Here is a 14,795-nt window from a genome sequence, read left to right on the forward strand (position 1 = left end):
CATTTACTTTTCTGAATGTACTAGTTTTTCTTGCTGATTATTACAAATCATATTACATGAGTTATCTACACTGTATAGTGTAACTCACTCACAGTCTGTACAGCCTCAGTGTGTGGTCACCTGCAAATGAGCACCCTCAGATATCCAGCCTCAAGATGGATCACAGGATGGGACTTTAAGAGAGTATCTGGGACATGGATAAGTTAAATTCATACACTTTTACAGTCTCCATGGCTTCATGCATTTGCCTTCTTACTTTTACATGTTTTATATTGTTAAATACTTGTAGCTAACACATACTGAAAAACTGCTTCTAAGCAGACCTGAGGCATGTTCAGGCCTTGTGTATGCTCTGGGCTGGAGTGAAGCTGGTGGGTTGTTTTGGGAGATGGGCCAGAGAGAAAGAAGGGACAAGGAAGAGCTTCTGTAAATTTATCTTGTAATCATGGCTCCGTATACATGCTATCTTTCAAAGGCATCTTGTTTTATATATTTGTTCTAGGGATTAAAGAAAAGGGGAAAGAATCCTAATTTACACTGGGAGGTTTAAATTTGAGCTTAGCGGAGCAGCCTTTCTTTTGTATGGCTAACAGAAAGATTCCTGCTCTTTGGGAGCTTGAAGCACTTTCCTTGCTGCCTGTGTAGGAGAATGTGGGGAGAATCATAAGGCACAATGAAGGGGATAGGACCTGAGGTCACAAATCACAAAGCTCAAGAACAGTTCTAGTCTTTGAGAGGTATGTTAATCTCATAATTCAGCAGGAGATGGCTTGCAGATTCAGAAGCCTCCCAGCAGTCTTTGTATATGGAGCACACATTTTGCATTTGCTTTGGTGTGGGGCACAGAGTATCATAGGCACACAGGATAAAACTGAGAACAAGATATGATGGGTACTGATCCCTGTGCATCCAGGTGCTGCCTTCTGCCAGAAGGGTGCCTGATGGCTGTGTGCAAAATCAGAAAAGAAGACATAGTTTCATAGTTTCATAGTTTCATAGTTTCGTGCGGGTTGGAAGGGACCTTAGAGATCATCGAGTCCAGCCCCCGGGATTCGAGCCTCTGTGTAGCAGAGTGGCACTTCTACCACTTGCGCCACAGGGGGGATTCGAACTCCGGGCCCCAGTGTTGCAAGGCGGCGTCTTACAGAGCAGAAGCCTGAGATGTGTCTGGATTCAGCCACTGTGTATAATTTATGGGGAGCCCCCATGTTGAAAACTGTTAGGCTACAGAAAACTCAGTGCTACTGCATAGCTATGTCATGGCTTAGGAAGTCCAACAAGCTCCTTGAGACACAGTCAGATTATTCTGATCATGTAGAGCACTTAATGGACACAGTATACTGGCACAAAGACATTTCAGCCTATGCAACAGCATCTTCTATTAATATCTGCATGTCATTGAACCTGGAGGAGGTGGACTGACTTCCAGGGCTCCTGGGAGCTTCTGAGAATTCACAAAAAGAAAAGACTCAATGTCTGCCCAAGCCATGGTTCAGCCAAAGCCTGTGCTAGAGTCCCCTTCTTGCTTACTGCAAGGAGCCACCTCCAGATGTGAAAATGCAAACCTGTGCAGGAGCAAGGATGTTTGGAAAACTTTTCATCTTTTCAGGTGTTTCTGAGCAATTAACTCAGAGGATGCAATAACTTTAGAAGGTGTGTTTCATTACTTTAAGGGAAACATAAAGTAAAAATAGAATAGAAAAAAAAAAATTCAGAGAAAATAAACAGCTTAACTGCTCAGTCTGCTGCCAGTACCCTGGCCGGCCTGACACTGTGGCAGTGGCACTTAGCAGTGATGAACACAGGACCCTGCATGAGGGGGGAGCATAAACATTCTTTGACAGTAAGAACACAGTTGAGAAGCTGTGGGCAATAAATGCAAGCAATGGCCTCCAGCAGGCTTTGATACTTCCGTCCTTATATTCAGCAGCTTAGACCTCATCTGAGTGGGTGGAGCAACAGAGCTCTTGGCAGCACCAGCACGGGACAAGCACGAGACATTTGGTCTCTGAAGAGGGCACAGGGCCTCATTCACTTCAACAACAGCACTTGGGTGTGACTCTACTGGGAGCCACGTAGGGGATGAATGAGCATCCTTCATCATTTTAATTACTGTAACCTATCCAATCTTATCACCTTTTATGGTGTAATTATGCAATCCAGCTCAAGACGGATCACTTGTCCCACTGCCACACATTCTGCAGTTTCTCACAGCTGCTGGGTAGCTTTGTGTCATCATTTTTCTTACTTCCACATGGAAAGAAATCAAGTTTCTAATCATCTTGGTTTTAGAGATAATCAACCAAACGTGCCATGCTGTCGTTTTTAATTCTGTCAAGAAATATGGGGCAGAATGTTCCTTTTCATTTAAACATATTGTTTTAGGGTTGCCTTGAAAAATATTATGATCTAAAGATTCATGACATTCTTTGTCAAAACAGAGCCTACTATTTTATAACTTGCTAGCTGGCAGTATCCTCGATCAATTTGTCAGTGACAAAGCTCTCTTTGCTTTTTATAGATGTTTTTACAAATTTTCCTGTCTCAGTAAGGTAGCAGATCTCACATATTTAATATATATATATGTAATTTTTCCCCTTTAATGCATAGGTAGTATGTAATTTTAATTGTAGCATGATTTTGAGGGGGGAGTTCGCAGCTGGATTTGCACACTCTGCGTTTTCTTTCCATGAAAAACAAATAGTCTTAATCGTTTGCACATCCTTAGGAAGCTGCAACAAAGCAAGGGCAAAGAAATTGCTTTTGCCAAACATGAAGCAATCCAGTGGTCACTTACTGGAACAACCAATTATGTCTGAGTCACATGTTTTTTTATTAATAAAGACGGTAATTAGTCTAGTTACATTCTTCCAAGCAAAAGTGTGGAGTATTGGAAGGTGAGTGCAAGCAAGTGGGGTTGGCACCTTTTGATGCTGTGTGCTCAGCGCTTACTGTCACACATACCAGAGAGGGCAGTTTACATTTTGTTTTACTGACCATTATACTTCCAGCTAAGCTAGTCAGAGCTTAGAGACCTGAAGACAAACACAGGAGTGACACAAGTGATCAACTAATTTGACTGAAGTACTGAAGTTAGTTGTTTTACACCAGATCTAGCCCTGCTTCCTAATTTCAAGTATTCATGATATGTTGTGCTTATTTATTTTTCTTTTTTCTTTCCTTTTTTCAAGGTGTGTTGTAAAGTTTGGCAGAAAATCTTAAAGGTTGAAAAGTAAGGCCAGAGACCCCCTTATTTTCATGTAGTTTATTTCCCTGAGAGAGGGATTAATTCAGTAATTAGTGGTGGCTGGGACTGTGTTCCCTCCTCGTGCCAACTCCAGGTCCTATGGAAGTCAGCATTCCTCAGGAGCTTCGCAGAAGTAAGCCAGTTATGCATAGTGGAGGCATGGGTCATAAATCTGCAATAATCATTATGTGAGGAGAAAAAGCTTCTTGTGCAACTTTTCCACATAGCACTGGGACATTACACCAATGAATTACAAGGTCAAATTCTTGTAATTCACAACTGCTCCAGCTGTGAATTACAACTGTGTATATAGTTTAAGGGTTCACTGTCAATTGCCATGAAGGCCAGGCTATTTATTAAACGTCAAAAAAAAAAAAAAAAAAAGATAAAGTATCATCTGTCATTGTAAAGGCTGGTCATTGTGTCCATTTCTAAAATAATTTTTTACAAAATAGGGGTTGGAGTATTTCATTTTGTTACAATATGCAATGTATTATCGTGACTGTGTGGAAAACAAGAAAAAGAGAGATAGCTTCCCCTGATTTCCTCAACAAAGATAGCTATACAATAGAAAACTATCAGGGTTATCAATACTCAGATAAATTTTAAAGTTTAATTCCTCATAGAATAATAAATGATCAATGATTTAAGATGTTTTTATGGTGTTAGCTTTATGTTAGCTTTATGTGGACATTATCATTTCTTAAATAGGTCTCAAAGTAAAAACTTCAGGTAGAATACCTTTGTCTCCTTTTCATTAAAGACACTGTACTCTTAGTTTTGCAAGACATGCACACTGGTGGTTGTTTTGGCCTGGGGGTCCTCTACTTGTCCCTCTCTCACAGTCCCACTGATGTGGCATCATTGCTAGGGATTAAGTATGTGACAAAGCCAGTATAATTAATGGTCAAATATCCTTTGTACCTCTCAATATGCAGAAGTAGGAAACCAGGCTGCTCCTCAACTTCTCCTGAGCTACAAACCACTGTTGGTAGGTCATCCCACACTGGTTTTCTCTGGATGCAGAGGCTGGCTTTGGTGGACCATGAACTTTCACTTACTTCCCTGCTTCCTAATAATTCCTTCGTGTTCCTTTTCTTGGAGACATTTTTGTTTTGATTTGTGGAATTACATTAATGTGATAAAATAGCAAACACTGAAGTAAAAGAAAGAAAAACCTCATGTCAAAGATAGCACAATCAGAAAATGGTGATAACATTTGCAGACAATTGGTCTACCAAGTGAAGGTTAACTGGTTGCTACATGAGAAAAGAATGTAAAGCTATTTTATTTTACTGTTTTTATAGAAATATACACATAGACAATTCCTCATCTGTATCATCTTTATCTGAAAAGCATATGAAAAAAAAAAGCAGTATCTAAAAGCAGTATGTGTCTGAATACTCATTCTCAACCTTGAAGCTGCCTGAGGAAGCATCTCTACTTCGGAATCATTCTTTGTAAGAGTCTCTACATTCAGCTTAGTTTTTGGTCCTAATCCAAAGCATCTTGAAGATACCAGGACTCACTTTTTTGGGTTCTGATGTCTCTTGGTATAGTGGTTTACATATTACTGTGCCTGTATCTCTCTGCTCTGCTTAGCTTCTGTAGCTTGCACACTAGCAGAGCAGAGAACACATACCTACACATCACTTATTTTACATTCACTTAAATTGCTGTTACAGTAGGTGTGCATTAGCTGCAGGACTGTGAACACCAGTGGCTCTGGAGACCTAAGATGTGGTCTCCAGCAGTCTCTACTGGAGATTTTCAAAGGATGCATTAGATTTTTGAACAGAACATTCATTCTCTGGTTTTCATTTCAGTCCATATCCTATACATTGCTAGAGAAGAAAATGAAGAGGAATCTTCTCAGGAATAGTTACTGCAGTATCACCTGGTGTAAAATAAATAATGCTGTTACATCTGATATGATCTAGAGATTTACTCTTCCTCCTGTACTGCGTTCTTCTTCGACTCTTTTCAGCATCAAGAGAGGTATGTGTGCACATGTGTTTGAGCATGTAATACAGAAAAAAATGAAATACTTTTCACAAGGCAGCTTATATCTCTAGTCTTAGGAGCATTAGCTAATGAACAGGTGTGGCATCCCTTGTTTAGTGCTTCCCCTCTCTTATCCTGCTTTACCTTGACATAATATTTGTCATTCCAGCTTAAACGTGTCATTGTTTTGCAAATCTTCTGGGAGTCCAGATGTGCTCACAGTTAAAGGCCAGTCCTTATAATCTGTATTAGCGTAATGCAAAGAGGAGGTCAAAACTCTATTGTGCAAGATCACATTCAAATACATCATAAGCAGCAGACCCTGCTTGCCAGGCTTCTCTCTATTAAGGCACAATGATGTAGTCTTAGATTTAAATTTAGCTAACAATAGCAGCTGTTATAATGAAGGTTCAAACCAGCAGGAGCAAAGTGTCCCTTTCTTGGCCTTACTTCCCTTCTTCCTGGTACTCACTCACTGGTGTTGAGTCAATTCAGTTTGCTGAATTGCAGAATTTTTTCTTGACAGCAAGGTGAATGGCTTTCTGTTGTATCAGGAGCATGAATTGTCTCAGTGTAGGATCAAAACCAAACCAGAACTGGTGTAAGGACAAACAAGTGCACAGCTAGGGCTGGGCAAGTGAAGTTTGGTGATGTAGAAGTGGGGTGAGAAAACTTGAGGAGCAGGGCTATTCTCTTTCACAGAGGCATAAATCACCTCAACCTCCATATACATCCTCACTTTTAATTTTCATTTTTGTGTGCCTGACCCTGACCTTGACTTAGTGTAGGGTGACATCAGCCTGCCTAGGAGCCAGGGCACACCCAGACCTGTCCCTGCCCATCCCCTGGGGCTCCCCTCCATATGCTCAAGTCTTGGAACTTGTATCAGCTCTTGGGTTGTCAGCCTGTGTCCCAGTGATGCCACAGCAGGACTGGGCTCCAGGGCCTTGGTGTGTCCCAGTCTCTAGGGGGGTGATGCTTGGTGCTCCTGGCTGCCAGGCCCCACCCTTGGGGAATCCCAGAGCATGCTGCCCTAGGCCTGGGTGCAACTTTGGGTCTCTCCAGTGACCTGTGCTTAGCTGATGAAGCCAAGACCCAGAGACTGTTTGTGAATGAGCAGAATCTCTGCGGGTTGCTGCTTCAGTCCCTACTGCCTGGACAGGGACCTTGAGAACCAGTACATGCTGGAACTGATGTTGTGCTGCTATCTCCCAGCACTGACCCAAGTCTGGGGCTGATGGAGACACGGTTGTTCATTTCCTTCTGCACATGAACCTGGGCAGAAGTCTCCAGGAGCATGACAGCTTTGTCCTGAGGAGATGGATCCTCTTCAGCCATGGCAACTGCTGATTCTCCAGATGGGCTTTGAACCTTTGTAGGATAAATCTTTAAGAGTCGACTTGGCTGTCTGTGACGTCAGCAAATGTTAGCAAGTCGAGGCAAAATGGTGGCTTTCCCACAGTATTTCTCTTCTGAACTGCTAATATCTTTGAAGTTTACATCCTGGGTTACCATACCCAGTAGTTCCTTAAGGTCCAGGAAGATTTTTCCTATTGAACATTTCCCCCACAGTGTGTTTAGTTTGAAACCCTAGATGGACAAGTTAGTGTAGTGGATCCAGTCCTTTCCACGGGCAAGTCAGAGGGATAGTCACACCCCACCTAATTCATTTCCCAAGAGTGGGATCTGCTGTTTCTCAGGATGTCACAGCCTCCACTCTCACACTTCTAGACTCCTGGCAGAGCAGTTTCTTTTCATGAAACTACTGGGAGATGAAATGTTCAGGTATTTTGGAATGCCATGGAAACCAGGCAGTGCTAGAGGTAAAGCCTCTGTGGAAGATGTTTGTGAAGGCTGCTCCAAGAATCTGTACAAAGACCATGTAATCCATACTGCTGCTGCTGTTCCTTTTGCCTTTTTCTCCTAATCTTGGCTTTATACCTTCTCACGTGCTGATCTACTTGCTCAGAGTAGTAAGTCACTCCCTCTGTAGTACAAAATCTTCTTTTCATTCTGTTCTTCACCAAGTAAACTTCACAAGTCTTCTCATTCAGTCCCCCTCAGACATGCTGTATACAACCATCTTACACTTGCTCTGCTGCCTTGCTTGCTGCTTGTGTGCGTTGAAATGTAGTTGTCTCCACATTTCAAAATTATAATTAACCATCAGAAGATACCTAATAGATAATACAACTGAACAAATCACTGAAGAATTCTGTAAATACATTGCCAGCCTGTCCTACTTAAAGCAATACTAAATGAAATGCAAGTTTTATCTACTTAGCAGCAAGGTTTTTATTCTCACTTTGTGTTAGCTCTCTTTTTCCCTGGTGTTGTACAGGATTATTACAAAAAATGTGGCATAATAAGCTTCAATATATTGTTTTGTTTGTTGTTTGTTTTATTTTTTCGCAAGCAAGACCATTTTTTAAGGCTGATTTTGTTTGCGGTTAACCATAATATACTCATCATAGATCCACATTGTTCTTTAGAAGTCCTTATATTTTCTGCCCTGGCCTAGCTTTCAGATCCCTCACTATAGTTAATCCCCACAGCTCAAACTTGCCTAGTCTAAAATCCATCATTGTGCTTCATTTAATGAGACATTTCTCCAGTCATCATTACTGCAGATCAATAGAAACAAATCCCTGTCTCCTGACTGGTTTAGGTAAGTATCTCACGCATGACTGTCTTTCCAATTTGATCCAGTTTAACAGTCTGCTTTTTTTGTTGGTTTTTTTTTTTTCCTTTCCCCCCTTCCCTAATCTGCAGAGACAGATATAAATCTTGAGCCAGACTTCCAGGGGCTTCTCCTGTATGATTTTCCCTCTGTTTGTGCAAAGAACTGTCTGTGACTGCCAGACAAACATCTGCCTGAGCAGTTGCACTAACAGACAGAAGAGGAGGAAGGCAGAGGCAGTGGAGGGAGCTCTTTGCCCTTAGGGTCCTCGTTCACTTACTCTGCAGAGAAATTCAAAAGCTAATGAGGTCCCATTGCTGGGGGGAAAATGAGAATAATCTGCAATATTTGGAAGAGAGTGAAAATCAGCCACCATTAGTGAGGGCTTCACATCTGCATATCTTTTCAAGCCTATTCCCAACAGACAAAGGGATTAGACACTGATAAGAAAAACAGAGTTTTTCTTTTTATTTCTCTGCCCTATAAGCCAACTGGCTGTGGGAATGACAGTCTCTCCTTTCTCACCTCTCCCATCCCACCTCCTTACCAAGACTGGACCTATGAATGTGATCCCAGTTTCTGGGAATATTCATTGTTACGTATTTGGAGACCACCAGTCCAGACTTGACACAGATGTTTGGGGGCTTTGGAGTGTCTCCTCAGCCAACCCTTTTTTCTGTGGTCCTTCCAATTGCTGCTGTGCACCGTAGTTTTGTGAAACCAAGTGTAGGCATGTTTAAATGGTGGTCACGGCTGTTTCCTTTGGTGAGATTTTAGGTGCCTGCCTCATGTGCAGGAGCAGATTACAGACAGATATCTACAGTGGGCATTACCATGAAATGGCTGTCCTGCCTTTTTAATGAAGGTCACTGCCACCAGGACAGGGGTGATGGAATGGCTCTGGTGTTGGGTTAACCTGCAGTTGCCTTGAAATTTGGAAACTTTCACTGTGGAGTATTAAAACAATCTGAATTTGGCATCAGCTTTTGCTAATGTATGGGGCTGTCTCCTTTGTTAGTCTGCAAGATAATTCCCAACTGGTTGCCCTGACTGTGAGGGTAACACCTTGTGTTTATACATGAGAGAGTGGGAGAGACCGCCAATCCAATTGAAGCGCTGAAGCAAACAATTTCAGTGTTCTGTAAGTGTTCTTGTAAGTGCATGGGATCCCTAAAACTCTTAGATCACTCCCCTGCATGTATTATACCATCCATGTACACATATGAACAGACATGTTTGTGCTCATGGACAGGAAAGATTTGTCTTATCATGGTCATTCCAAATATAAATAAGATGTTTTTTCTCTCGCTGTCACTAATAATACATATTTTTCTCAAGCCCTTATTCATTATGTCAAGGCTGATCATTCATCTGCATGTATTTCTTTCATTTTCAAAGGAATTTAAAAGGTGAATCCTCAGCTGGAGAAGTACTCTGATATATTTACTTCCGTACAAATGTGGAATTGTAATGAGAGTTTGTTTTCATCATTTATTTGCTATGTTTATTTCCCTGTTCATTCATACTGTTCTCTTTCACAGACTAAAACTTTTTTCACCTTTTCTGGTCTTTGTGGTGAAGGAAATGGTGTACAGTAAGTAAAACTAGAATGAAAACTGACAAGTTTTATTAATGTATTCTCACAGAGATTGGATCTCTAGTTCTGTGCCAGAATGCAGCTCTATGGAAGAGGTAAGCTTAAAAATAACAGCTAATATTCCATCATTTAAAGATTTTATAAGCCTTCATTTCAAGTCTTGGCTTCTGAAGTCCACAAACACTCTCACTGGAGGCAGTTTCTTAATATTTAAGTAAAAAATCTGAAGGGTCAGGTGACTGCTAGTATTTAATCAGTGCATTAGGAGGAAAGTAAACAAGAAAGGAGAGACTTCAGTGCTAATTCTTTCCCCCCCCTTGTTTATGGCATGTTGCAGTGACACCTGGTGGAAATGCATTGGAAGTCTAGGAAAAATCTGGTTCTTAAAATGAGCAGATCATTTGCAAGTTATTTAATACCAATTTCACTGACTATTTTGCAGTAATGGTTGGAGGCGGTTTTCACAAGGCATGCATATACATATGAGGATGATCAAATGCTCGCTTACAATAACTATCAGCACCAGTAAGCACAAATCTTTTTAGTTTCAGGGAAAATGTCACGTATAATTGATAATAACCATATTTCCTTGCCCCGAGAGTCAGATACCAGCATTCTGTGTGGCTGACAACAACTTCTGTTTTTTCTGTGTGTTTTATTTTATTTTATTTTATTTTATTTTATTTTATTTTATTTTATTTTATTTTATTTTATTTTATTTTATTTTATTTTATTTTCTGATGTACCTTTACTTCTCTACTAACCAGAATCTCAACTTGAACCTTCCTTCTACCTCCCACTGCTCCTCCTTATACTTCCCCAAACAAGACCAAAGACAGATCCTCCAGTGCCTCAAGCTAGTTCTTCCTATCAGCCAAGCCTCCCCCGCACACACTGCCCAGCCTCACCTGCATCCACTCCAGGTCTCTGGTATCCTGGACATCAACAACCTCAGACCTGCGAAGAGCCTAAGGTGTCAGACCTTTGCTCTCAGACCTTTGCTTCCAGCAGGGTAGTAGGAGCTATAGCTTGTGTTGTAGAGTGTCTTCAGCTCCCACACTCAGTGTGACCTGTCCCTTTACAACCATTTGCATCTATCAGGTTATGTTCAAGAGTGGGAGCCTGAAATCAGTGGGGCTGTCATGGTGACAGTATGATCCTCCAGACCTTGGAAGTTGAAAAGCATGGTCACCAGCTGTCCCTGCGGGAACTCAGTGCAAGCTGATGCCATGCCTTTTTCCAGTCCCTTCTGTGGGCAGTAAATGGTGTAAATGCTGTTGAGAAAATCTGGGAAGCAGCGGCATGGACAATCCTTGTGATCATATATTCCAGGGACAGTTTAGGATAGTAGTAGTTCAGTTAATAAAATTTAGGGCCTATTCTACACAGATGTTTTGGCAATCCCACTTCTGGAATGTGATAAAGTTTTAAGGCATGATTAAGAGTTATCCCTTAAACCAAGTTAACTCTTGGTTTATCATTGTTATCAAGTGTTATCCCTGGTCTAGATGTTAGGATACTGACATGGATACATTTAATTTACTCATAGACTTACTAGCCCTAAAGACAAATCTTGAGAGTCCTAAGATCTCCTGAAGTTCCACCCAGAATGCATTCCTCTCTGGGGAAGACATCACAGCCTACACCTGCCTGTTGCCAGCTCCCTCTTCAGACTTACGGTTTTTGCAAGCACTGACAAAGCTTCTTCAACCAGGCTGAGCTGGATTAGCAAAGAGCCACTCTTTAAGCAATCAGACTGACCTTGTTTATTTTGGCTGGAGCTAAGGAGTTTCTTCTTGAGCAGCTTTGCTGGTGGGTTAGAGAAGGGCAGCAGCTGTCTGGAGTGGAGAGGTGGCAAAATGTTGAGGGAGTGGCTCCCCTCCCTCCACCGGTATAGCTGGAAGCCTAAAGTCTTACTGTTCACAAGCAGTTCCCTTGGGCAGTAGTGAGAAAGCCCCTCAGGGCTTTCCAGGGAAAATGGAAGAAAAGGAAGGATCCTGTTCTACAAAGTCTTTTCTTCTGCAGGCCGTGTGCTTGGCAATATCCTCTGATCCCTCCAGCTTGGATTATCCCTTACTCCTGCCTCAGTGCTGTTGGCTCCTTTCATCCACCACACTTGAGTGCAGCAGCACACAGAACTGTGCTGTGACCTGCATCAGAGACAATAACTTTGGGTTAATGTTGACCGATTTGTTTCTGTTTTTGCTGGGTTAGCGTTAACCAGATTCTCAACCTAGGTCATTGCATGATCATTTTCTTGGCAAATGAGTGGGAAGTTGGAGAGTATGATGAGAAAGGAAGTTGGAGAGAGGTGGAAAGGTTTGAGTATGAGGGGATAATCACGTCAGTGGGATGTGACAGTTCAAACTGGTCTTTAAAATGCTACATTACTTTTGTGCTTGCATATACACGCACACAAAACCACACAAAACACATGTACAGAAATAACACAGTATCTATTTATACATACAAATACATAGGCTGGATTGATTTCTTATTCCAGTTCACAGTTACTTTGTGGATAGCTCTGCTAGCACAGTAGAGGTGCGCACAGGCTGGAAGATGCAAGTATCTCAAGCCTGAATTCCCACTGACTTCTTTAATGCTGGTGTCTAACTTGATATAGGGCACTTTACCTCTCTCTAAATCAGATATATGATTTATCTATTCACTTCTATTTTCCTCCATAATATGGGCATAAATATATTGAATAGAATTAATTAATGTTTTTATACTGACTGATATGACCTGTAGTGTCCTAACAAAGTTACTCATGAACATGAACAAATGCACTTAGCTGTAGGGATCTGAAAATACATAGTAGTAGTAGAAGTTAAGATTTCTCCATCTTTCCATTTCCGTGTTGTTTGCAGCACCTGACTGAAAGCATTGTGCTTAGTTTCCTCTTGACGTTAATGATATTTGTGTAAGGAGATACGCTGACTTTCATTGGTCACCCCTTTTGTTTCAGCGGTTTAATAAGAAACTGTGAAATAGATGTTGTGCAATTTCAAGGCAACTGCTCCAGGAAGCAGAAAGGTCGTACAAGGAATGGATTGTAAACAAAGAATTAAAGATATTTAATAAATTATAAAGTAGAAATTTCACAGTGGTGTCTCTGCCACCTGGACTTGAAAGAATTTGTATGGCCAAGACAAGGAAGGAATCAGGCTGCCAGATGAAACTGCTCACGTTATGAGGAACGCTTGCCTGCTGCTGAATAGATTTTGTACTTTTTACTTCATTTGGATTTCTGCTGCATATTGTTCTTTCTTAAAAAACTGTCCAGAACTATGTACAAGTAACCTGGTAAGTTCTGAAAAACTCTACTTAATCTTTTGAAACGCATCTGGTTTTTAGCACTGTAAGAATTTTCAGTTACCTATTAAGTTTTTAATTTTTAATAGTATATTCGAGTAAAAGCAGAGTATAAGAACTAATATTTTACAACTGAACTTGTAAAACCTGGAAAGAAAATATCCCATTAGCCAGATTGCATGAGTTTTCATTTTATGCTTTTGTTTCAGCAGATCCCAAGATTACTATAAATTCCAAAGACCCTGAAGTGCGGAGGAGAGAAACATTTTTTGTTCAGTTTATTCACTTTACTTAATGGTTTCTGTCTAGTCTGTGATTTTTCTTATGTAACACTAGAAAAACTGTAAACACCCATTTGCTTCCACAGTTATCCTGAATTTGTTTCATTTTCCTTTTTGAACCTCTTAAATAATAGGTAAATCTTTAAGAAGTTAAGCAAGTGGCTAGGTCCTCTCAGTATTCCTTTGAGTCGAGGGGAATTTAGTACTTTTCCTTCTACTGATGCACAACAAAGATAAGCAGAAGCTCACAAATCCAAACAATAATTCTACCTCAGGCTCTCAGGAGTCACCTACTTGTTTCTATTTGCTTGAAACACTGATGTGCTTAGAAGACCATGTACCTTTGCTGTATAAAAAGTACATTTTGTGCCTCTGGGCTAATTGGCTGTGTAAACCTACTGCAGGAGGCTATTACCTGCTCCATTTTGTTTCATACATTTGCCTGATGGTTCCTTTAGAATTACTTCTTAACTCCAGCACCAATGAAAGAGTTAATTATTTTCCCTGATGGGAACCTAGCATGCAATGATAACTTTAATGGAGATCCTTTGATTTAAGCTTAAATTAGCTCAGAATAAGAAATGAGTTGCTCTTCCTATCAGCTTTGAAAGACAGGAAAATCGCATTCATGCTCGTGTTCGGTGAATATATTGTGTTAGGGATTCAGATGAGTCTGCCAGCTGTAGATCTTACTTTTCTTCTTTGGTCTACTTGTTGTGTTCACATTTATGTTGTGACAGCTTTGCATGGGTCTGGGGTTCTACTTACTGTCACGTTACCTGTGTTCCAGTGTGCTGAGAATCTCTACCTGAGGGTTGTTTTGTTAAGAATGATCTTACTTGCTCACAGGACCAAATCTAAGATCTAGCATTCAGCTTTTCAAAGGCTCTTAGATATACCCCCACATCATTTGTACTTCACAACAGGTGACTGGTTTTGCACACTTGGAGTGACATGGAAATATAGGCTTTGGCTTTTCTGGCCAAAGAAGAAGGCTAGTCACCATTTGGCTGCACAAAGACTGTCAAAAAGAGGCAAGATAGAAGCCAATTAGCTTGAATGAAGGTCTTTCTGCTCTCCAGAGGTCAAAGACACTTGCCTTTGTCATTTATGCCCTATTTACTTATGAAGCAGTTGTTACTGACTCAGTGAACCAGAATGAGGGGGTGAGGGCCAAATTCCAACCTGAGATAATAAATTTGTGCTATTTGATTCTGCCAAATCTTCTTTTTTTCAGTGCCCTGAAATTGGTCTCAAATGGGAAGCTACCTGTGTGTCAGCAATGCACCTATTCATATGACTAAATCATGAGTCAAAGAAATTTTGCTTTACAAGAAACCAGAGTTTTATTTTAATAAAATAATTGGGGGTGGGGGGGGAAGGAGAGTGTGGGGAGGGCAGGGAGAGGGGTAGGAAGAGAGGGGGTGGAAACACATCTTGACTCTGTAAAAATGTATGTATTTTTTCCTCTTGTAGGAAGGAGAACTTGGAATTGCTAACCTTTGTAATGTTAGTGACATCAATGTGGCAGTGAGTAATGGTTTGCTTTATTAATTACTGACAGTTTGCATTACTGCTATTTGAATAACATGGATACAATGACCATATTGTCAAAGACCAGATGTAAATAAGATATGTACCCACAGGGGCAACTATCATTCTTTTTGC

At 40.9% G+C, this 14,795-nt stretch overlaps 1 protein-coding gene across 2 annotated transcripts in view; it reads left to right on the top strand.

Annotated features, from left to right (window-relative positions):
- Positions 1-12,532: 12,532 nt before the first annotated feature.
- ROS1 (ROS proto-oncogene 1, receptor tyrosine kinase) overlaps positions 12,533-14,795 on the top strand; it is an 80,292-nt gene continuing 78,029 nt past the window's right edge. For both annotated transcript variants that reach the window (XR_014944112.1, XM_015858759.3), the window contains exons 1-2: positions 12,533-12,837; positions 14,604-14,657. Coding sequence is in view for 1 of the 2 variants with exons in the window: in XM_015858759.3 (XP_015714245.2) it covers positions 12,724-12,837; positions 14,604-14,657 (168 nt within the window). In the remaining variant the exon portion in view is untranslated. The remainder of the gene's footprint in view (positions 12,838-14,603; positions 14,658-14,795) is intronic.

This window comes from Coturnix japonica, chromosome 3 (assembly GCF_054131305.1).
Source record: "Coturnix japonica strain WE chromosome 3, WE-NBRP24, whole genome shotgun sequence".
Lineage (NCBI taxonomy): Eukaryota > Metazoa > Chordata > Aves > Galliformes > Phasianidae > Coturnix > Coturnix japonica.